Source organism: Gouania willdenowi, chromosome 5, assembly GCF_900634775.1.
Source record: "Gouania willdenowi chromosome 5, fGouWil2.1, whole genome shotgun sequence".
Lineage (NCBI taxonomy): Eukaryota > Metazoa > Chordata > Actinopteri > Blenniiformes > Gobiesocidae > Gouania > Gouania willdenowi.
This window is the reverse complement of record NC_041048.1, coordinates 31,516,319-31,541,357: the sequence shown is the minus strand read 5'-3', so window position 1 is coordinate 31,541,357 and position 25,039 is coordinate 31,516,319. Positions and strand designations below refer to the sequence as shown.

Genomic DNA, 25,039 nt, shown 5'->3' with positions numbered 1-25,039 from the left:
AAGTGAAGTCAAAAGTAGACATAGAAATAATAAACAGGGCGAGTATACAGTAATACAACAAACCACACATTTCCTCAAAACAGGTTGCTTCAGTGGTGGCCCCACTGCAGCAACCAGAACCATTTGGTTGGGTCACAGTCAACGACTCTTCTGAGCAGCAAACTTGTCTCAAGAACAGGCATGTTTAATCATCTCCTGGCTGCTCTAGAAGGGATTTTGAAGATTAGTATTTTGTGCACACATATACTCATTTCATGAGCCGGTCATAGCCAATTTGTAACCATGTTCATTTAACCATATCTGGTATAAACCAGACAATACCTTATGTTCAGTACATGACAAACCTATCCATTTACTCTATTCATTCACGAGTGACCTTACTTGCTTCCTTCATTTCCTTCCTTATTACCGGTACCATGTGGTAATACTGTATAGATCAGGGGTCTGCAACCTTTACTCCATGAGCCATTTTGCCTCATCTCACCTGGATTAAAGTCCTCCCGGAGCCAAAAAATACCTCCTCAATGATGACAATACAGTGTATTAAATTATATATAGTTAAAATGATATAGAATAATGCTTGATTGAATTTGATTTGATTTATATTGATCATGTAAATGGCACCTTAAAAAGTGTTTAAAATAAAATGAAATAAATTAACATCAAGAAATAAAACAGTATCTTGCATCTTCAAATTCTTAAACATATTAGTTTACATGAACACAATGTTATAATAAAGAAGATTTTTTTTTAGTCATGTATTTTAAAGGCTAAAAAAAGAAACTTGAAGTTTGATAACGCATGATCATGTTGCTCAAAACATGCTAATTGCTCATTTCTTCCCACACATAAAGCATGCATATTTAACCTGCACATTGGCAGTTAAATTAATCTGTCCCCACACAATTCAAATTTCTATTTAGTTCCAGAATAGTGTTTTTGTTGTTTTAATTATCTTACCAGGGATTTAAAACTCAAGGTTTGTCACAGGTGCAGGAAAGTTGATGGTCTGTAGATGTTGCAGGAGATGAAGTGAGATGGTGCTGAGTCATTGGACAACGTGATTTATTTTTAAGTTAACAAATTGTTATTTCTTGATTTTATTTGTCATTAATCATTAATAGCTTCTGTAAAAAAAATAACTCTTTGTTATAATAGTTTTTTTAAAGCTATAGGGAGCCATTGCAAAAGAGTCAAACAGCCACATTAGGCTCCAGAGTTGCAGGTTGCAGACCCCTGATCTAGATCAAGTAGTTGCTTCAACAACAACAAAAAAAAGTATATATTTCTAATTATTTGAGTATTATGTCTGTGTGGGCCTGTCTTTGTACATACTCTAAATAGATATGTCACACACAGACAGACTCAAATGCAAAACTTAGTCGGACATACATTTATTCAGCTTGACAGGCACAGACTTTAGGTGGACAGCTGAAGAGCAGATTGGAACGCTGGTATTAACAGTCTGGTCAGTAAATCTCTTGACCGACCATACTTGACAGGACAGGCAGATTCACAAGAAAAGTCTCACTGTGGAGGTGAAGCAGTAAGACTGACTGCTGGCTGTGCCAAGTTTACTTCATAAATAAGTCCAACATTACCAGGATGAGTTCCAGCTGTGCCGCCAAGAGCTGCAGAGACTAACACACACACACATTTTTGTGGGGACTGTATCAAGGTGCCGGAACAAGATCCGGCACCTCCCAGAGTTAAATCTGGACTTGTTTGGTTGAATCCTGCACCTCATTTTTTTTCCATGCACCTCTTTTGCAATTAGGTGTTTTGATAACGTTTTGAAGTATTATATTTGTGCAGCTGCATCTTTCATTGAGTTGAAATCACTGGAAATTTCATTGTAAACACAAAATTGAATGTAAAAACTCAGCGCAAGTGAGGAAGAGAGGAAAAAGTCAGGCCACGCCCATGCCATGCCTAAAGTGTGATTTTCCGCAAAAATTGTGTCTTGTCAGCTTGGAAGATGGTAGAAAATGGCTAATTTTTTTAAGCCAATAAGTGAAGCTGAACCTGAAGTAAAGGTTGTTTCTGCGGAAATCGCGAAGCAGCGGCAGCAGTTAGCGTAGCGATTAGCAGCACCTGTAGCGATGATGCTAATGCAGGAGAACCTGCCTCCAATAGACTGGACACAGGAGGAGAGCAATCCAGAACTATCTCAGGTTAAAGCCAAGATGACTTGGTAGTCTTGGCATATGAAAGACAAGGCGGGCCTTGGCTGAGAAATATGTAAAAAAGTTGCTAGGATACAAAGATACAAATTTATGCTGTGCTGCTGATTCATTAGAGGAGTTAAGGCCTTATGATGTGGGTGTAAATGTATGTAAAGATTTTGTATTTGTGGGTTTTTGTATTCTGACAGTTTAGTGTCCTTTGTGATGAAAGTGGCTAAGTTTGCGCTGTCCTTGGTGCTGAAACATGGCTGACAACTGTCCCTCAGATTGAGGCTGAAGCGCTCCGTAGCAGGCGATTGTTTGTGCTTTTTTAAGGTTGATTCATCATTCTGTAATTAAACATTTGGGTTTATTGGTCATTTGTGTTCACGTGACATTATTGGCCCATTTAGTTAGCAAACAGCACTTTAAAAAATGTTTTATTCCGTGACATTTTTCTTTCTCTCTTACTATCGGAACAACACACGACCAGTGTTCTGGGACCTGGTGATTTACAAATGAAGCTCTGATTAAAGGGTATAAATCACACCATTAAAAAGGGTTCAAACTCACTGCTACAAGGAGTTCCTAATGGTTGAGGGCCTGGAATACCTCATGTGGTCCTTCCACATTGCCATCGAATTTGATTGCTGGCCCTAAGCGCACAAAAAACAAAACAAACCAAAATCACCACTGGGGCCAGGGCCACTCTTCTGCCTGAAGAAGTATGTAAAAAAATGGGACAGTCTCACCACTTTGAGGGTTTTGTCCAAGGACTTTGTCACTCTTTGAAGTCTTTGGGAAAGATAAAAGTTTGACCCAGGTCTTAAGTGCTACAGATAGTAATGTCTAATTCTTTATTCTCGCTCACCATGTTTTTTTTTGTGATGGAAAGGCTGTAACTTTGTTGCCAGTGTCTGAACCCAACATTGCAGTAGCAGGCATCTGTGTGTGTCTGGACTGTAAACATGGTACAATGCCTGGTCTTTCCAAGCTAGAGCCTTTTCTATCAGAAGCTGCATTTTAATTACCCTTGGAAATGTGCAAAATCTATATAGTGTAATAAAAACTGGTGATGAAACACCCAAATTTTGAAAAAAACACTCAAGTATCGCAAAATAGTTTTTACGCTTTGATGAGGAGGTATTTCAGACATTTCGATATTGAAATGTGTCGCAAACACGCTATAGAAACACCTTTTTTGCAAATATACACAGGACATGATGTACCTAGTCACATGACCACTTCTCGCCGCTTGAACATGACGCAGTACGTGTAGACAGAAGAGGAGACCAGGACATTATACTTAAAAAATGATTACTGCCAAATTAGATGTGAAACAACAACGGAATATGGAGTGTTTTAAGGAGGTTTGGAGCGTTCGTCTTCCTGTGGTGAAGTCACACGGGATGAGATTTGACGGGAGTTGCGAGGCTCCTAACCAAAAACAATGTTCAATGGAAACACATTCAAAGCACAGTTATACTTTGTCGACATTTATAAATATCGCTTTTATTTTGCAAAAATCTTTTAATGGAAACCCAGCTAGATAGTACCTTTCAGAAGCAAGGTTAAACCAAGTGATGTGTGTCGCCATTGGTTTTGAGGACTTAGAGCTCCACAGATTGGAAGCAGCTGTTCTTGGTTAGGCATTGCTCATGTAGCAGAGGAGCTGGCCAAATAAGCATTGGCCTGAGCTCACTCTGGAGGTTTCTCAATGAACCTGAGAAAAGCTTTTTTCCATTAGGGGACAGATAAATACCTCTCTAAGCTGCGGGAGGTACCTTAAAGCTGACTATTTTTATAGATGCATATCTCTGGGTGTCCTAATTGCCAGTCACACACACGCACACGCACACACTGATTGACAATATATTTATGTAAGTTCCCTCAATGACATTTTTTAAAAAAGCTCTCTCAGGAATGTGTGACATATATAATAATTGGTTCTAATTTAGAGCCTAAATTGCCTCTCTAATGCACTTTTGGTGGATCATTTCAACAAAGAGCTGGGCAAAATGCCATCTCTATAGCACTTCAGTCTACATCTACATCTTCACCTTTAATAAAATGGGTTGAAGTAAAGATACTTGCAAAAAGTAACTCAATGAATATAACATTTTCTATATTCAACCCCCAAATACTAAGATTTACTAATAAAAAGCTTTTACAAACTATCAACTTTTTGCATCACCTTAGGATCTATTTATTCATTCGTATGAACTATCCTATGAGCAACAAGGACAATGTTTCCTCTTGCTTTCAAGCTATTGGCTAACCCTAACCTTTACAGCAGACAATTTGCCTTTATCGTAATTATCTACCACTCATCATAACCCTCTACTCTTGACATCCCTCCCTCTGGAGTCTAGATCTGTCCAAGCTGCCCTTGAGATAGACAATTTGTCACAGTAATGGCACAATTTGTTCTCTCATCCACTAGAGTGGCAATGAATTTTCTCTCCAGGTTTGGACTGAGGACGCAGTTAAGTGAGAGTACACCAGCATTATGACACTATTATGACGACCATTCAAGGTTTTTCCCTCACCTAGCTATTGTTTGGCCCTGGATTGGTAAAAGTAGTTTCCAATAAAACTTTGAAAGTTAGTGGGTGTCTTTTTCTCCAACACTTGTCCAACACTCATGGCTAATTTTAGTTTTTTCATTTGGATCACTCTAAATTGGCCGACCTTAACAGCCAGAAAGCCCTTTTTCCTTAGGAGCCCATTAGAAATATAATTTAACCAAGGTATTCAAAGGAAAATACCTATTTCCAAACTAGGGTGTAAAGTCAATCAATCCCAAATGTCATGGTTTCAGTTATGTGACATAAAATAAGTTTTGTACACCTTTGTAATCTAATAATAATTCTTGCTATATATTTGCGGAGCGCAACCTTGTCTTTGTAGAGCTGTGATACAGTATCACCTTCTAAAGCTGTCGTCAAAGTACCCAAATGTTGAGTAGAAACTCATTGCAAACTAAACAGTGCTCACCTTGTTGGAACAGTGCTCACTCTCCTCCAGATTCGACCTTCTCCTTCCCAGCACCTCCTCTGGGAAATATTGAGTTTCACACCCTACTAACCCTCCTATGTCCAGCCACGACTTACTGCATTGGGCTCTTTTGTGGAGCTGAGACAAGATTGTTTTGGTAAGGTGTTAAATTTGAGTTAGTTTTGTGAATATCGTGTCAGTCTCATTATCAAACAAATACTGACTTTGTTATCACTGCATATTAATGTTCTTGATTTTTTTTTAGTTACATTACGGCATCGTTTATTAAAGCATGTTCCATATATCAGTTGCATCATTTACATTCACAAACAGCCCTGCTGAAAGGGTATATTTAAATTATTATATATATATATATTTATATATCCTGACTTTACAAAGTGTTTATTTTCAGACTTCAAGAATGCGATTGTTTTTCAAATGGGATTTCTTTTCTCATTTGTAGGAAACACAGTAGTCAAATTTAAAGTAGGAATAAAAAAAGTGATGAATGGAGATTTCGATAAAACAATATATCATCAAAAAAACAAACAATGGACTTTGTGAGCTACTTTTTAAAGAAAAAAAAATATTTTGTGCATTTATATAAGAACAAAATGTCTTTAAATACAGTACTTTAAAATTCCGTGGAAGATGTTTTTTTTAAAGATAAGGCAGTACACGATAAAATAAAATGAGAAATCCCCTAAAACGTTAATTGTAAATGTGTCAAAGATCTTAAGTTTATAAAGTTTTAAAAATGAAGTCAGCTGTCTTCATATATTTGACAAATCTTAACCTAATCACATTAGGGCAAAAGCAGTCTACGTCTTTACTTATACAAAGCTTGGTTGACAATCATCTCATTACTCCTCTGTCTGGCGATTTTTTATAATTTTTTTAAAATCATATTGCATTTTGATTGCTTGCTTTTTCAGTGTTTTACACAAACACAAACTTCCCTCTGTGCGGTTTGTTCTACGGCAACACACGCACTCTGTGGATGTTTTCATGTTGGACACAAGTTTTACACTCACCCCCGGAGGCTGAATAGCCATCTGTGGAGCAAAAAGCCTAAAAAGCTCTCGCATCGCTCCACCAATCTGTTTCAACTGGGAGTCAGCCCCAGAGGGATCTCCTGGCTCAAAGTGGGCAATAGATACTTTTAGGATTGGTAGCAATGTCTCTCATTTTAGTGTCCTTCAATTCAGTCAACTCATGTGCAGCTATTTAATAAATACATATATACTTCCATTCCACACCCCTTCTGATGAAGTCTGGATTTCAAAGTAAATGTCTCTCTCCAGTTGATGTAGTTTGTTATGCATTACTCTAATTGGCACAGCTGTTTGAGGGTATTGGAGAACTATTGTTTCGAGCTGAGAGGATAATGAGTGATCATCACACACTTCTGTTTATGTTCCCAGTCACTAAACCTGTTGCAAAGAGCATTGCTTCGCATCCACAGGCGAATACCACTGAAGCGCTCAGAAACGGTGTCAACAGACCTGACGCACTCAGACTGAAACAACGCTAAGTGTAAACAAGTTTAAAAATATGATTTAGCGCCTCGATGTTGGCAATAAACTTTACAAATGCAATCTTCCATTATCACAAATGTAATGTGTTACTCGCATTAAAAGACTGCCCTAGAACAATAGAGTGATGTAAGGGATCTAAGAAATCCTGACGCAAATATAATTTAGTAGAACACCATTGTTTACCTTTTATGCAGAACTATTTAGAAGTCCAGAGCTTATTTGTTGTATTTCACCTCAGGTCTCAGGCCTTGTGCCAAGTATTAAGTGAATGACAGCCGAGATGGAGATGTCTATAACAGCCCCAACACCGACATACATTTGAGCAGACAGCCTTGACAGGCGTTGCCTTTGCTCTGAATACAGAAAACTCTGACAACACTTGGAACACATTAAACCTTCTGTTCCCATATCACTCCATCCCGACACTCCATGTCTCTGACATTTTGCTTGATTTAAAACTGAAATTTTAAACATACAAATTGTTTAAAATCATCCCTAAGACATCTGCAAATTAATAATAAAGCAGTGATGCTTGAAAAAAAAAAAAAAAATAAGAAAATGTAATAAAGTTGCATGTAGTATTTCACATTTCTGCAACTCAATTTCTTTGATTTCATTTTTTCTTAAAACTTTTTTTGTCTAAGACAAACATGTGCAGCATGACAGTTTAAGTCTCCACCGAATTCTTTATTTCAGCTCTCTTCAAATGAATGTAGAATTTCTAAGTGAAGGAAGTGTAAAAACATTAACTTTCTCATCTCAGGTATTCAAGGTTTTTCCCATGTGCCTGAAAAACGGCTATAATTAAACTGCTGGTAGGGGAAAAAAACAGCCTAGATGCATTTGTTATCAGCAACTCCAGGCCCTATTGCTAATCTGCCTTTTCCAAGCAAGATCCCTGAAAGCCTGTGTGCAGCCAATTGAATAATCACCCACTCTCCAACCATCTGTTTGACATTTACCTGTCTGCTGTCCCCCCCCTCTCATGTTAGGGTCATAAGTGATCTCAACATGAATCTATATTCCAACAAGCCCCTTATCCCTGTACTCCAGTCTCTGGCTGCTCCTTTCAGAATTGCTGATTCTCAGATACACTATCACTTGGTAGTTTCCAAACGTGGGTTGAACAGCCTGAGGACCTGCTGTGTCTGGGCTGGTAGTGCAAACTATAGTTGCTTTTCTGTCTTGTTTGAAGGGCAGTCCCACAGAGTCCCTGCTTAAGTCTATTTAGATTTTAGCTTAATCGACTCAGACTTTAGTAAAGCTCTTAAAGTGTTATCGGCAGCAGTAAAATGCTTTTTAAGCTACTGTACTCTCCTATAACACTTTCCATTGGCATTCTACTTTTTACATGTACATATCATTCTCAAGACAATTGACATTACACTGTCATTAGCAAGAATAAGGCGTCTGAAGGTTGTCATTAAGTGTTGTTTGTTACCCTACCCCAGACATTAACAACTGGCCTAATTCCGTGCGACCCCTAAGACAAATCCACCCAAAAGATTGTAATTCAAGAAATTGGAAGTAATATGAAGCCCAACGTAATACACAAAAAAACATCAAAATGCACAGAATGTCAACAAAAATACACGAAGCAACAACAATAACACAAAAGATTCCAAAAATACACACAAAAGATTCCAAAAATACACAAAAAAAGACATAATACACACAAAAGGACATCAAACACACAAAACAAAAACCCATGACAGCAAAGGAACACACATTGCTAACAGTTACACAAAATGACCCTAACCCCGAACCCTGACCGTACCTAACCCCACTAGATCCCTCCACCTAACTCAAAAAATGCCAAAACCTCCATAATTTAGCGAAAAGTGTCATAATTTAGCAAACAACACGTAATGACAGCCTTCATGACACCTTATTAATGCTAATGACAGATAATGACAATGTATTGTCAGCCTTATATATAAAACTTCAAGTATAGTATAGAGACCTGACTTAATGTGTGGAGTTGGTTCCATGTCTGTTGTCCATTGTCAGATTAATTGGAGTATTCAAATTGTGTGAGGAAGTGAGTGTGTTTGAATGTCTGTGTGTGAGCTCTGTAAGGCTAGAGATGAGCGGGGATAGCCACGACCAAAGCTACACAACTCTGTACCACAGAAGTGTCAAACTAAAGGCCCACTGGCCACATCTAGACCATGCAAATATATTTTGCTCCAAAAAATATAATTTTACATCTTTTAGAATTGCAGGTAGTTTGGGTACTATTGATACTGCAAATCCCAGACTGCCTTACTGTAGCTTTCCTTACCAGGGCGTTACTTTAATTAGCTATTACACTACATCTGCTCTTTGATACAACTTGCTGTGTGTCTTAGTGTTTTTATTTCTGAACTCTTAGGGAGATTTGGTCACCACTGCTTTAGTTTCTTGGATAGGAACTATTGTATTTAAAACTTTTAAAGTTTCCGACTTTAATCTGTTTGATCTTTTCATTTTACTTAACCCTCCTATTCACTTGGAGTCAATTTGACCTCATTCAATGTTTATATTAAATTAAATTTTTGCTTCCTATTTTATGACTTTTCCTAATTTCCAAATAAACTTGATTCAAAAATTGGTCTTCGGGTTTCTTTTCATCAGCCACCGCAGCCGCCATGGGTGCACACTTGGCCGCTGCTCAACTCCTTCCCCATCCATAGTTTTCTCCGAGTTGCAAACATTTCGCCGGTATACACCACTCATTCATACACTCACCCAGCCAACCTGAGCGAATACGTCTTCCGCATTATATTGCGTCATATGCAGGGCGCGCATGAGTGACGTCACGGGACGTCAGGTGACTTTACGGTTTCAGTACAGAATTATTTTATTTTCTCTTTTGGGGAATTTTTGAGTCTTTAGTAAATATATTATTGTGGTTAGTTCTTTTTGTAATTTTTAAAAATGACGTATCTTGTGATTTGGTTTCTGTGTAGAGAGACTGTTGGTTTCTTTCTTTTCATTGTGTTGGGGGCGGGGCCTCAGGCTATATAAGGGGCCTTCAGCACTACAGGAGCAGTGTGTGTGCTTGAAGGGGAGCTGAGTACATGGAAGGTACCAACTCTTGGCAAAGACGAAGCAGGCTGTAAATATTGTAAATATTATACAAAGAATTGCACTTGGATCTGGTGTTGGCAAAGTCATCTTTTTGTTTGCACTTTTTGGGCGGACCTGCACAATAAATTCACCCAAACACGAGTCTGACAAAGCCATATCATTTTTTCTTGTATCGAACCCACTACTCTCTCTCTCTCTCTCTCTCTCTCTCTGATGTCCTCTAGGAAACAGTTTACAGTCAATGAGGTTTTGGAACAGCTCTTTCACAGTAAAAGTGACGTAGAAGAGGACGTGTGTGAGAATGAATACTTAATAGTGAATAACCCCAAATATGTTACAAAAAAGGAAATAAAAATAAGTGAATACATATGTTTATGAGGGGAAAGGGGTGGTCACCAACATCAATCAATATGGTTCATTCTGTGAGATTCATGAACGTGCACCCCAAATTAAAAAAGATTTAGATGAAAGACTCTAAAAATGAAAGCATGACCTGATGGTGGCGCTGCAGGAAAAGATCATATCATCACCACAAACAATATGGTTCATAGTCTAGTGGTCATTAATGTTTTCAGTAAATTTGACAAGTTTTAGATTAAAAAAAAATATTCTAAATACATTCATTCTAATTTAAAAGTTTGGCCTTATGGTGGCGCTATAGAGCAGGTAAAGGTTTCATTATCAAGGGGTTATTTATGTATTCAGCAATGACTGTGGATCAGTGGTAGAGTGGGTCATCCAATAACCGAAGGGTTGGGTGTTCAAATCACACTTTTTTTTGTGTGTCCTAGAGCAAGGTAATTTACCCGCATTGCCTTGTATGAATGGGTATGAATTGTGCATGAATGTCGGTGGTGGTCAGAGGGGCCGTAGACGCAAAATGGCAGCCACGCTTCTGTACTACCACTGGTATGACTGGTGTGAATGAATAACGGTTTCTGTAACCCACTTTGAGTCTCCTTGAAAAAAGCACTATATAAATCCAAACCATTATTGTTAATAACTAACCAAAGTGCGTGACACAAAAACTTGGTCAACAATTTCCTGAAAATCATTTTCTGGAGGCAGATATCTCTTGGAGTCAGATTGACCGCAATGGTAAAATCTGTTAGTAATATTTGAGGAAAATAGGAGGGTTAATTTTCTAAGATACACCAATAGTTGCACTGAGATTAAGTTGACTTGGCTAGAAAGGACAGAAAAAGGCTAAAGCTGTCACTGTGGCTCGAGGCCTGTGGTAACCCTTGCCTCTTTTGCTTCAGGTTCTTTTCTGGGAGGAAGGATCTCAGCAGAGTGAAGCAGAGCGAGTGAGGGTTATCAACACCACAGCTCTGCTCTCAGGTTTGAAGGGTGGCACTCTCTATCTTATCTCAGTCAGAGCACAGAACAGTGCCGGACTTGGACCCTGGAGCCCTGCTCTCAACATCAGCACCAAGAAACCACGTAAGTCCACACTCGAGATAAGTAAAAGTACATGTATTATACATGTCAAATCTCATTTCATTTTTTGTTCTTTGGCAATGTCAAATGCACATTGGAAACAATAATTTTGATGTGATTTTTGAATAATATTAGGGTATATTGTAATCAAGTACGGTATTGTGTATCTTTATTTGGAACAAGCTGTGGCTTGTAAAACAGTTCATATCTACAAATGAGGTAAAGTGAGGGGTGTCCTTGCATGTAAAAAATGTGTCTAAATCTATGTTATCAAAAAAACCAAATTACTATCTAAAAATAAAACCACAAACATAAGAACTACAACAGAACCACAAACATATTCTGAAAGAAGGTGTCGCTTTCAATTTGTTCACAATGTGTTTACCTTGTTTTATTATAGAAACAAAATCGGGCTTTGAGAAAAAAAGCTCTATTATAGTTCAATTTGCTCTGTAACACTCCTACTTAACAATATTGCACACAGATTCCAGATCAAATGATTACCAGCTGTTTCCGTAAGTCACATTAACATTCACACTTAGATCACAGATTCTTTTTTTACCCTCTGAGGTATGGCTAGCAGAAGCTTGAAATCTCTCTAAAGAACAAGAGACACAATGTTTGTAAGTGAAAAAGAGAAGAAGCAGGTTTTTGTTTTTTTATTGGGGGGCACTGGACCAATATGAGTGTAAAAAGAAGTAGCAGCATCCAGCCATCATTGGAAGCTATGATCATGTCAACACTAAAAAACGTACATTCTTCTCCACATAATACTTGATAATAAAAACTCATTGATTTACAATGACACCAAGAATTTAACCAATGCAATTTACACATTAAAAAACAAAATAATACATTCAACACATTCTATAATTGTATTCATTGTGCCATGAGAAACTGTTCAATTGCACCCAGAGTCGGCACCAGGCAGCATTGACTGGGGGGGCATTAAGAAAATTGCGGGGGGCACTGAGTAGCATCTAAAAAAAAAAACGGGTTGGTTTTTCAAACAAGCAGAGTTTTTCTGTTTTAAAATTAAATCTGGTTCTGTTTGTATTATATTTGGATACTTAAGGAAAACTAGGACGACAGCTTGATGTTTTAATCTCACCACACAGAGCGAAAGACAGACAGACTTCTATTCTGTTGCGTTTATTAAAAATGATCTTGTATCATGTTGTCCACCTCACACTGATGGCAGAGGTGTAATTCGTGTGTCGATGACGTTTCGTTAAAGAGTTATTGATGCTGGAAGTCTGAATCTGTGAATATCTTCCACCTTTACCGATCAGTGTTATGATCCAAATAGTATCCAGATAAACGGGTGACTTTTGCTCCCGGTCCGGACATAAAAAGAAACAACACACAAGTCACATTACGGGTGAATTGAAATGTTATTAATACATAAATAAATCAAAACCAAAGAATGGATGTTACTTAAAACATGCACATATGTGGTGTAATAAATCTACTGATGCATCTCATTTCTTGTGATCAACTTCCGTGTGTGTTGACGGCTGTTGTTAGCGGTATTTATAACGTGCAAATTTTTTTTTTTACTAACCTAAAAAAAGCTGTATTTTCTTTTTTTTTTTAAAAAGTGTCAAATGGTAGAAGTTCTAATATTGTTCCTCACACCAGCGTGCAGTTAATAGCCAGTCACCAGATTATTTAGATACTATTTGGACCATAACACCGTGAAATAAAACCACAGCATGAGCAGATTTTTACGAGCTAAAACATCCACAGACTGAATGAAAACATGAGCAGGACCAGAAAACTGCTGAAATAAATCCTAAACAGTCCTATTGTGTGAGGAGACCTGGTCCAGGACCTGGGGAGGGAAACGAGGTGCAGTGGACTTCAGTTCTCGCTCTAATTTCTCCATAAATATCACGCAAAGAGAACAAGTTCTCCATCAAAATTGAGCGCTCTCGCTTTGTCGCGATGCAGCAATGTGAGTGACATCACGTGAATCAACAGAGCAGGACATAGACATATACACATTACAACAGCTCTAGGGTACGTTCAATAGGAGGCAATGCCCCCCCAGCTCCCAAAGAGAGCGTGTGGATTCTGTGCTGCTACATTAAGGTGCTGACAAAGACAAATGTGCAGTTGGTGTGACGTTTTAATTCAACTGATGCCTAATGTTAACTTGTAACTGGGGCAAGTTGCTACTTGTTTAACCCAATTTTGAACAGGCAATGTAGTCAGACTTTTAAAAAAAAGGCGGTTCCAGACCTAACATAGAGGTTCAGTCATGATGAATAGGGTTGCCATCCATCCCTTCAAAAACTACATTTTCCTGTATTTGAACATAAAACTACCCTCACTAAACTGATGAGGGATAATCTTTGTATCATATCCCTGAAACTCAAAATGGGCTTTCAAAAGTCAAAGGAATTCTAAAAGAGTTTTAATGAATTGAACTATTGTTTTTTTTTTTAATAATCATAAATACAAAACAATTTCTACTGACTGTTATACTACTTTTGAGATCGGGCCAAGTTTTTATTACGTCGTGCATTGTGTAGTATGCATGAGGTCACGTGAAGCGACCGGCTCCTGATCAGCAATCGTATGGTTGCAAGAAAATCAAACCTTGTGTCTTGTGCAGACAAGGTAAAAAAAATAAATAAATAAATCCTGGTCGCTCCTCGTAAGGGTATCGCACTATTGAAGCAGTGCCACGGACCGGCTTACCTCAAACTCTCACATTGTGCATGCGTGAACACCGTAGGGCCGCTGTAGAATTGAGGGACCGTACTTCCCACGTCTGCCCAGCCAATTTCTGGTCCATCACATCGCCACCTTTTCTTTTTAGAAGTTTTTTTGCTGAGATTCCCAAATATCTATCCACTTCCAGTGTCAAGGTTGAAGTTTACCTCCGTATATTATAACCCTAACTCTATCATAATCCAATAAACAAATAAAACACATGTCCGTTCACTATGAAAACAAAAAGCAAGAATTAATTTCAGAAGTAAATAATTTCCTCAGTTTGGCTTGTGTATGGCATGGTAATGCAATGTTAGTTGAGAATATCTGTATTATAAACTATATTGAAGTAAATATTGAGTACTTTTTTGAGTATGCTGCCCTTAGGGTATCACAGTTGTTATTACACTATACATTTGTACTAATGCAGGAGTTTTTAAGTTGTATTCGTATTTTTTGGCCTTTTTGGTAGAAAATGCTGAATAGTTTTCGTATTTTTGACAAAACAAACAGGTCAAAAAATATTCAAAGCACTTTGATCGAAAAATGAAAATTTGGAGTTGTCTTTTTTAGTTAATCCATTAATAGCAAAACAGTGGATGTTGTAAGAGCTGGAGACACAGCACACAGACGTTTGCAGGTTTTCCAGCCCTTTTTGCCTGTTTTTGACACAGTTCTGTTAGCGTGGCTCAGCTCAGAGCTTTCCGCACCCGCTTACCCTTCCCCCGATACTTTCACATACATCTCACACACATCACACTGTTATACACTGAATTGCCTTTTATGCCTATATTTGGTGATTTTCATGATCTGGTGTTTCAGTGGAGAACATATCCCCAATGAAAAATGACGTCCTTGTGCAGTCCTTAATGGTGCAATGTGCGGCGGGCAAAATGATTTAAGGTGTTTTAAAGACTAAAATAGCTTCAGTCACTCTTGTAGTGACATTTCACTAACTAAATCTTGTGCGTGCGTAGTTGAAATGCTGGATTGGTCTATTGCAGCTATTTATTTTTAGCGAAATGATTGACGTTGGACAGTTTAACACATTTGTGATTTCGTTCTATGATGGTAAACTTTTCATAATGTTTTTTCACAGCACTAAATGGTGGTTAAAGTGTGCACCATATAAAATGCAAAAACCTAGTGTTTAAATTAGGAATGACAGCAGAGTTATTGCAGGGAGCACTCGTTGGTGAAACTTTTGTCTGTGTTATTACACGTCCTGCAGCACCAAGTCAGCCTCCCGGGGGCATTGAGTGGAACTTCACCAACTCTAAGATCCTTCTAAATTGGGAACACGTCAGGGCGATGGAGAATGAGTCTGAGGTGACTGGATACAAGGTGAGTTGTTCAGAGTAATAGCTGAAAATCCAAAAGTGGAGGAAAACACTTTGAGCCTCAGCAGCTTTCATCCCAATAAATGACTCTCATTGCAGTGCAAGGATAGACCACAGCACTCCAGGGTTTCATTATGGATTGGACCTGTCTGGCCTTTGAAAATTAAAAGATCTCTTCCAGATGATAAAATGACAGGCATCACGCTACAGAGAGAAACCAGCTTCTTTTAAAGCAGTGCAACAGAGAAATAAATTGAATCCACTTTGGCCACTTAAGATGAAAATGCATTTGAATAATTCTTAGAAAAATACATATACTGTATTTAATAATGAGATTTGCCGCCCATCTCATTTACTGATAAGACTTTTGTAGAGCGCCTTTGCTACGAATGTAGACACGACTGGTTTAATAATTTCACAAGAGCACTGTGGTATATTTGAGGTTTCTGCTCATTTTATGATATAATTTTGACTTTGTAGTTTGACTGCATGTGCAGTGTGTTTCTTTGAAGTAAAGAATCAAACATTTTGCTGCATTTTGATCACCGACTGTAACAAGGAAGTCTGTGGCCTATTCTGTGTTCTCAGGAGGCATTTAGAATTCATTACTTCTGCAGAACCACAGTGTTAGCTACACTCACTTCTCCTACATTGTTCCTCATGTGCCTTTATGGAATGAACTGGTTACAGATTTTAGAGGTGGCAAAGCTTTGTTGGATTTGAAGTTAAGTTTAAAAAAGATTGTATTTATCTTTGGTGAATGTTGGTGTTATCAATGATTTAGGCCAGACATGGGCAACTGGCAGCCCGGGGGGGCACATGTGGCCCTCAGTCTAATTTTTTGCGGCCCCCAAAGGAAATCCCCCAGAAATTGTAACTCAAGAAGTTGGAAGAAATATGAAGCTCACAATAATACACAAAATAACTCCCAAAGCACACAAATCAGCAGCAAAATGGACAAAGTACACAAACAATTCCCAAAATACACATAAATGCTCATAAATCATAAAATGACAACAAAAACAGACACAACAACCACAAAATGACACATTACAGAATAGCTCTAAAGACACACAAACTGATAACAAAACTACACAAAATGACAGGAAAATACAGAAAACAGTAACAAAAATACAGAAAGTGACCCCAAAAAGGCACAAATCGACAACAAAAAACATAAATTACCAAATAAATACACAAAATTACAACAAGATATACAAATACACAGAAAAATAACGAAAACACACAACGACTCAAAAAAACACACAATGACTCAAAAAACACACATATTGACTCACAAAACACATAAAATGTCTAAAAACTGACAATCAACATCAAAACCACAAAGACCAAAAAAAGATAAAACCCTTTTTTCCCCGTGTTAATTCTGACATGAATGGTGATCATGTGGCCCTCACATCAGTTCTGTGGCCCCCGCTGTGATAGAGTTGCCCATCCCTGATTTAGGCTGAAAGGAAGATTCATGATGCTGCTGCTCATGAGAACGCTATATCCTACAGCAGATCTAGTGCAACTTTAGATTATTCAGCCTTTGGAGCTACTGTAGGTATACTATTAGAAAGAAAAGGCCAACCCTGTGCTCTTTATGTACATCAATGAGCCCCACCTGTAACCCTCTTGTTGGTTTAGCATTATTTTGTTCATGTTTTATATGGAAAGTCAAAAGGTCAAAGTAAATCTGCTGTTTTGGAAATACTTAGACCCAGTCTTTAACCATCATAATTAGTCCCTTTGCAAACATATTAACCATAAAAAAAAAAATCTATATCAATAAATTAAACATGACAAATTAGACATGCCATGTTTTAAAGGGGACATATCATGGTTTTAAATCCTTCCTTTTTAGATATAAATCATACAGCTGTGGTCTATATAAAGCGGAGCTGCACTGCTTGGGTCTGAATTCCTCATTATTATAGCTCCCCAGACCCCTTTTCTACCCCTTTTCTGATGTGCTTCTAAGAGCATCTCGTTTTGGTGCTGTCTCTTTAAATGCAAATCAGACACTTCATACCCCGCCCCTTCTACAGGTTCAACTCCACCCTGCTCGGCCATTTTTGTAGTTTGATAGAAGAGATATGGCTATGTACCGGCGCAGAAAAAGTTTATTCACACGTTATTTACACAATGTCAACAACAGAAGACTTGTCCATCCAGCATTACATGTTTGAGCCAGAGTCTGACCTGGCGGAGCGAGATGAAAATGATGATGAACCTGCAGAACCCTAACAAGTGAGCTATAACACAAGCACCGAGCTAACGCTAGCGCCGAGCTAACGCTAGCGCCAAGCTAACGTCACGAAATGCATTTTAATACAGTCTTTTCGGAGACAAAAACGGCAAAATAAAATGACTAATGAAAACTTTAGACTTAAATTAAATCACGTAGGCCATATCATCAAGAATCTAAAACGAGCACACAGCGCTAACATATGAAGACGGTGCAACTGCTAATGCTAACAAAACAATGACAGGGACGTCTTATCATCACACTTTTTAGCGTTATTTACAGCTTACCGAAGTGCTCTGTTCGTCGTCTCCAAAGATAGAAGGAATTGAACCATCAATCAGACAAAGTCTTTCTGTAAATCCTTCTTTATACTGGAGGAGGTTGCTGAAGCAGTCATCCTTGAAGTGCTTCGCGCACACAAAAATGACCTTACCCACAGATGTGGGTACATTTCCGGGAAAAATACAACTCAACCAGGCACTTTGAAAAGGTTCTGATGCTGGGAGACGGTGTAATGAAGCGTGTGGATTACTACATCCAGCAACTGAACATTTTGACTTCTCCTCTCGTAACTTCTGCATCCTGGAGCTTAGACTACAAAATAAAAGCGAGAAATAAAAATGGTGGATTGCTCGAAGTGTTGGGCCTGGAATCGATGTCCTAATTTGGCAGTTCCGCTGACGTTATTGTTCAAAAAACGTAATAGAGAATCGAAAAATCGAAACAGATTGAAAAATATGACCAAAACAGAATACAAAGATATCAACGGAGCACCTGAAGAGATTAATTTGAACTTTTCTGTGCTTCTAAACAATCTAAATATACATCAAAATGCATTTAAGGGCTAAAAAAGTGGATTTAGCATGATATGTCCCCTTTAACCATGTTTATTCCTAACATCAGCTCAGGCTGTTGCTGTCTTGTTCAAATGATGAGATACAATTTTCTGAAAACCTTGATATGTTCTTGGAACTTTTTACCTTAAAGCATCATGTGGAACTTACTTTATTCAAAAGACTTGGTGCAGTGGTGCACTGTTACAGCCTTCATGTGAGCTTAGCTGGGAGGTGAAAAGGTTCCAATTTCAATCAATTGTGGTCATAGGAACTACCCGTCTTTGTTAGGAAGTGGCAGTCTTCAGTGTAATATCAGAGTTTTTTTTTTTTAAACCTATACTATAGCTACATACTGGTGAACATTGGTCTAGTGCGGTGGTTCCCAAACTTTTCACAGTCCTGTTCCCCTTCAGACATTTAAGCTGCAGCCATGTACTCCTGCACACTTAAAGAGCATAATAATGTAATGTCAGAGGCATTTTAGCCCTACAATGAACTCTCTCTCTGAATTTTATCTTACCTATTCAAGAATAGTATATAATAAAAAAAAACACACGTGGTAAAACATCATATTCAGAATCATCACTGGATTTATTAAAGGCACACTGTGGACTTTGTGACCTAAAGAGTTGACCCATATGAGTTATTTTAAATGATTCCTCAGGCCAATACACAGTGCTTGACAGTATCAATGCTTCGAGCGGAGCTTCCCTCTTGAAATACCGACTATGTCAGTTTGGAGGAGACTGACCGTCTTTCATCAGGTCATGTGACCTGGAGAATGGCTGGAGAACGTTTCACTTTACGGCAGTCACATCACCACAGGCTCGGATATATATAGTTCCCACGTGACGTCACAACATACGGGCATTTCCCGACCCGGCGCCATTGCTGTGGGCAGCTGAAACAAGTTAGCCTTTGTTTACAGCCAAAAGAGCATAATATGGTTGTTTCGTGTTGGGTTAATGGTGCACTAATTGCCACAATAGTTCAGTTAAACATGGATTCTTTAGTAAGGGAAGTTGGCAAGTCAGATTCGTAACTTCGGGATACGGATTGGCTCTATGGGCTGGAGTGCGAAGCGGTGCTGCTACAGTCTATGGGCTGGAGGAGCAGCCGCCACCGCCACACTCTTCACCCCATTGCCGGTGATGCGGGTCCTTGCTTCCACCATACTCCCTGGCCTCGTCGTTGTTGTTGGCCCCCTTTGTCGGGGGTCGGAGGGGACGGGCAACCCAGCGTGCGCGGTATCACCCGTCCGCCCCGACCCCGGCCGACGCGCCGACCCTTGGCAAAGGGGGCCGACACCAGGGAGTAGTGGGGGAGTGCCACCGATGCGGCAAGGAAGGCCAAGCACTGGGACTCCAGAGGCGGGGAGAGAAGAGCAGCGGTGGAGGCCACTCCTCTAGCCCATAGACTGCAGCCGTGGCGCAAGCCCAGCATTGCTTCACACTGAAGCTCTTAGAGCCAATCCTTATCCCGAAGTTACAGGTCAACTACTGTCTGCATACACAATCAAAAGACAAAGGGAGGCTGGCCCGACTGACTGTTTGTTGATTTTTGCGACAGTGCTGCAGAGCTTGTGGCCACTAGGGGCGCTTGCGTGAAAAGTCTAGCGCCCCTAGTGGTCAAAAATTACACAGTGTGCCTTTAATTAGCCTACTGGCGTTCTCAGTGAGAAACCATCTCTTTTATTTTGGAAAAATAAATCTACTTAACATTTGTTGATTGAACATATAGCAGTAATACTTACATACACACCTGTTATTCTTCACCCTGAAACTCTGAAATACAACTTACAACTTGAATGAGAATGGTGAAGTTGAGAGGATGTACGTATATAACTCTGCAATGTTTGGTTGAATTTGAGAGAGTCTTAAATCATTCTCTCGTTCTGTATTTTGTTTTCATGTTTGTCAAAGCTGAAAACCCCTTTGCCGCCAATATGTAGCCAATCACTCTTCCTAATGTCCCACCCTGACTCCCTTCTCTGTTCCTTTCCCCCTCACCACGTTGTAACACTGCCCTCTTTTTTTCAGTCCCATTGGTGTGTGAATGGGTGAATGAGTGTTGTATAAATCAAGTCCATTTACCATTTTTATGTCTTTCTCTCGAATAAAAAGAATAAATGCAGCGTCATTCCCATGGTAATAGTCATATAGGCCCCTATTTCTGTCACATAAAGCACATGTTTTTTTGACAGCGCCTGCTTCCTCAGAGTAACATATTGCTCCCTGTAATTTTGTAGGCATTTTCCTTAAAAATCAGGCTCGGTTTCACCACGCATGTTGCACCATCTGTTGTCCCGTGGCTCAACAGCAGCTGTTGGTCTCAGGCTGCAGTGTCCAAGCAAAGCTTCACCTCTCAGCTGATGTTCACAGATTTCTTAATACATTAGGTTTACCATATACAGTAATTACATTTCTATTTGATGATGATGTTTGAGGTGTGAACTAGGGAATCTGTAAAAAGGCAATGGAGGAGAGACCGTCCCTGCTTGAGTCAACATTCTTCAATGAATGAATTCAATGCGACCAAAATGCCTCTGGCTGGCACCAGTCCATGGAACACACCATGTGTGCACCAGGCTGCACGCAAGAGCCAAGACAAGTCAGAATGATGTGCACAGACCCCACACCCCCACACCAACAACCCACGATCACAAGGCAACAGATGTGCAATATACACCTCTCAGAGAAATCACCACAGAGCTGTTTTAAAATAGCTCCAGTTTAAAATCAGCAGAACTTGGAGCATGATATAGACTCGGACAATAATTTCTTCTCCAACATAAACAACAACTGCTGCTATTATACAGATGAACAGTACAACCAGACCATTAAAACGGACAAGAAGTGATCAATAATCCATTTTAATAGCAGAAATCTGTATGCTAATTTCAAATACATCAATGAATGTTTAAGTCAATTTTAAAAACCATTCAAAATAATTGCTGCATCAGAAACATGGATCAATGCTGACAAAGGAATGGATTTTAAACAGGATGGATATGAATTGAACTGTGTAAACAGAAAGAACAAGGGTAGAGGAGGAGTGGCTGTGTACGTGGATCAAAACTCGAATCATTAAGTAGTAGAAAATATGACCACTGTGATTGATAACTTATTAGAATGTAACAATTGAAATATGTGAAGAAAAAAACAAAAATGTAATAATCAGCTGTATATACAGAGCAGCAGCCTCTAGTATTGATGCATTCAAGGACTGGATAGGTAAAATGTTTTCAAAAAGTGGTTTTCATCTGTGGTGACTTAGATATGGATCTACTAAATCCAAATAAGCACAAAATGAATTTATTAATACAATATGCAGCATGAGTTTATATCCAGAAATAACTAGACCTAGTAGAATTACATCTCATTGTGCTACTTTAATCGATAACATATTCACCAATGATATTGATAATAATACAGTGAGCGGACTATTAATCAACGACTACCAGTTTTACAGTTTATATTAGCAACCACCAGATTAATCAGCCAAAAGAAAAAACTAAATTCAGACGAATGAGGACAGAGGAAACCATGAATACACTAAAGAATGATTTAATGGCCCACGTGGTGGGCTTTAACAATAGGGTGTTTTCATAAATGAGTTACATTTGTTTATTTATTCTATTTATTTTCTTTGTAGATGTAAATATATATACAGGAGCTGTTAATTTAGTACTGGAGAAGGGTCAGGTTTAAATAAGCTTATGCTTCATCCTACTCCTTTTTGAACATGCTGGGTCTTATTAATATTGTTGTATTTGACTATTCTTGTTGATCTTGTTTGTTTTTCAGTTTACTTTATTGTACTACTTGCACATGTTCAAAATAAATTTGAGAAAAGGAATCAGAATCAGAAATGCTACGGCAATGATTAAAGTGTAACTAAAATGAATCATCACTTCTATAACTTCATTTCATTTTCCAGGTTGTTCATCGCCAAAACTGGCAAGGTAGAACAACACTACTGAAAACCAACCAGACGTGCGTGATGCTAAAAATCCCACCTGGAGAGGACTACCTAATAGAGATCATAGCTTTGACTGAGGGGGGAGATGGCATGAGCAGTGGGCCGATACACATTCCAAAGATGTCCAGTACGTTTACAACTTTTTTCCAACCTACAAAGGTTCACAGATTGAATTTACTGGAACTAAGCAAAGAAGTGTTATGAATAAATAACTCTGTGTAACAAATTCTAAGAGGTGTGGCTATATCCAGCCTTTTTCTTTTCAAAATGTGGGAAACCTCTTATATTTGACCATGTTGCATAGGCTAGTTTTAATTCATAAGCGTGAATACAATCATGGGTTGGGAACCGGAGTCCCGATGCGGACCAAAAAAACTGAAGTTTTTCTGGTAGCTGGAGAGGTGCCAGAGCACTTCTCGAGCACTGCCGAGGTGCCCTTGAGCAAGGCACCATCCCTGACACTGCTCTGGTGGGTTCCCTTCGTAGTAACAGCAGCCCCACTCTGACATCTCTCCATTAATGCATGTGTACAGGTCCTGTTTGTGCATGTGTGAGATTCGGGCCTATGTTTCCCTTCAGGGATTACAAAGTATTCAAAATTATAATTCAAATACAGACACACACACACACACACACACACAGCGAGTTCACAGCTGAGATGTGTCACACTACAATCACGACGTGAAGCTTACACACAGCCCCACTCTCCCACCACATCACGCTCACAGCGATAAGACGTTAATTGCTTGATAAGACGTCCGTGCACACACAGAGACACACGATGTGTCTGTACATACACACATGATAAACCCTCTGATTAGCACAGAATCTGCTCTTCATAGAAGCTCAGTCACAAACATCACCTCTGCAGCGGGCTGCTTCACACACGGAACATTAGGCTTCTTCATTTCAACTGTCAGTCAATGCTCACTGAGGGCTGTGATTGGAGGAAACCCTCCTCCCTCCTCTCAGCTTTTATAGGAGGGGCGGGGCCAACAGTGAAAGTTGATGACGCATGATATTCCAAATAATCCGTCTCAGCCAATAGCAAAATTTAATTGTAATAGCTGGCTGACCCTTGGAGGGCAGTGACTCTGACATTTTACAACTAAATAAAATACTTTTACTAAAATGTGAGGAGTGGGACAAGGATTAATAAACAGCACTACTTAATATCTAACTATATAGTATTCAGCAGAAAAAAGTGGGTATGGGGTTCAGTTATTCTTTAAGAGGACAGAGAGAATGACAGAGGACGTTTTAGGACAACTAAATGTATTTTCTTTGATGTTTACCTAAAAGTTTTGCTAAAACCAAAAGCAGTAGGTTGTTAACCTAAACAGAAGAAAAAGAAAACTTATTTAAATACAATTTTTTCCAACAACGAATTTACTCAGCAGTCAATGTGGCATCTACGTATATAATGTCTTGGGTCCAAACCAAATAAACCCTCATGCGCAATTACAACACAATCCGTGTATCATTGGTTCATTTGTTTTTCATTATGCAACAAAAACATCTTTATTCATTTTCTCCATTACCGGTTTGCCAAAGTTCCGTTTTTTGTTTTCTGTACCGAAGCAAAAGAGCTTGAATTTGAAAAACAAGGCGTTTTCCATTTTTTCATTTTGGTTTTGGAAACAAATATCAAATAATGTGTGTTTTTTTCATTTTTCCTATTTTTGTTACTTCATGAAAAACAAATGAATGAATGATACAATGATTCAGTGCCCCTGTCTACAATAAATTACCCAGCATAGGTTGTTTTTTTTTTTTTTAAGGTGGTGGTTTAGGGAAAGAATAAAAATAACAATTGTGTTGTTATTTGTGGTTTAGAATCAAAGTAGCGTTACATAAACATTGTGAAGAGTAGCAATGGTTTTTAATGCATACTGTACATACTGTAGCTTATTTGGTTTCTAACTTGGATTTTCTTTTCTTCCCAGGTCTTAATTCAAAGGGGTGCATGTGCCCCCTTCCACTCAAGGCCTACATTATTATAATATTTTTTAAATGTGTTTTGTCCTAACATCCTCCGATGCCTTCAAATACACCTCTGGACCTTATGTTGGATGAACTTTCAGAGTAAAACCAGAGCAGCAGCAGCAGCTACAGGGAGTCATTTAGACAATGCAGGTTTTTAAACTAAAACTAGACACAAAGAGTGGCGACACGGCACCGCTCTGACGGATCTTCAAAGACAATTCTCACAAACCTCAGACAGTCACGGATTGTGTGGATGGATGGATCCTGACAGGCAGAATAAGCATTTTCATCCAGCTGTTTTAAGGACCATTGCAGCCCTCCAGGATCCACGCAGGTGATCAACATGGGGAAATGAATTTGTATTCTTCTCCATATCTTTAATAGAAAACTCAACATGAGCATTCATATGTACGCTATTGTCCCTCGGTCTGTTTGAAGCTCAAACTTGAAGCATTTTATTGGCCTGCTGTGTCGGTTCCAGCAGACAAAACTATAACTCCAACTGCAGTTTGAATTCCTGTCAGCTTTCTAATGCAACATATTCACACGGTGTCCAAAATTAATGAAAGAATTAATGGTCCGTTTTAAAAAGTAAGACCTATTTATTCCATCTCCAGAGTTTATGCGGAGCCAAGATAACCAACATGCACTGATATGATATTGCTATTGATTTTTCCAAAATGCCAGGTGCAAGTACAAGGTGTCTGGCAGC

General features: G+C 38.8%; 1 protein-coding gene across 1 annotated transcript in view; it reads left to right on the top strand.

Annotated features, from left to right (window-relative positions):
* cntn6 (contactin 6) overlaps positions 1-24,397 on the top strand; it is a 203,852-nt gene extending 179,455 nt beyond the window's left edge. Inside the window, exons 21-24 of the mRNA XM_028446614.1 lie at positions 11,035-11,215; positions 15,165-15,277; positions 22,300-22,468; positions 24,288-24,397. Of these exons, the coding sequence (XP_028302415.1) occupies positions 11,035-11,215; positions 15,165-15,277; positions 22,300-22,468; positions 24,288-24,370 (546 nt within the window). The 3' untranslated portion in view covers positions 24,371-24,397. The remainder of the gene's footprint in view (positions 1-11,034; positions 11,216-15,164; positions 15,278-22,299; positions 22,469-24,287) is intronic.
* Positions 24,398-25,039: the final 642 nt, after the last annotated feature.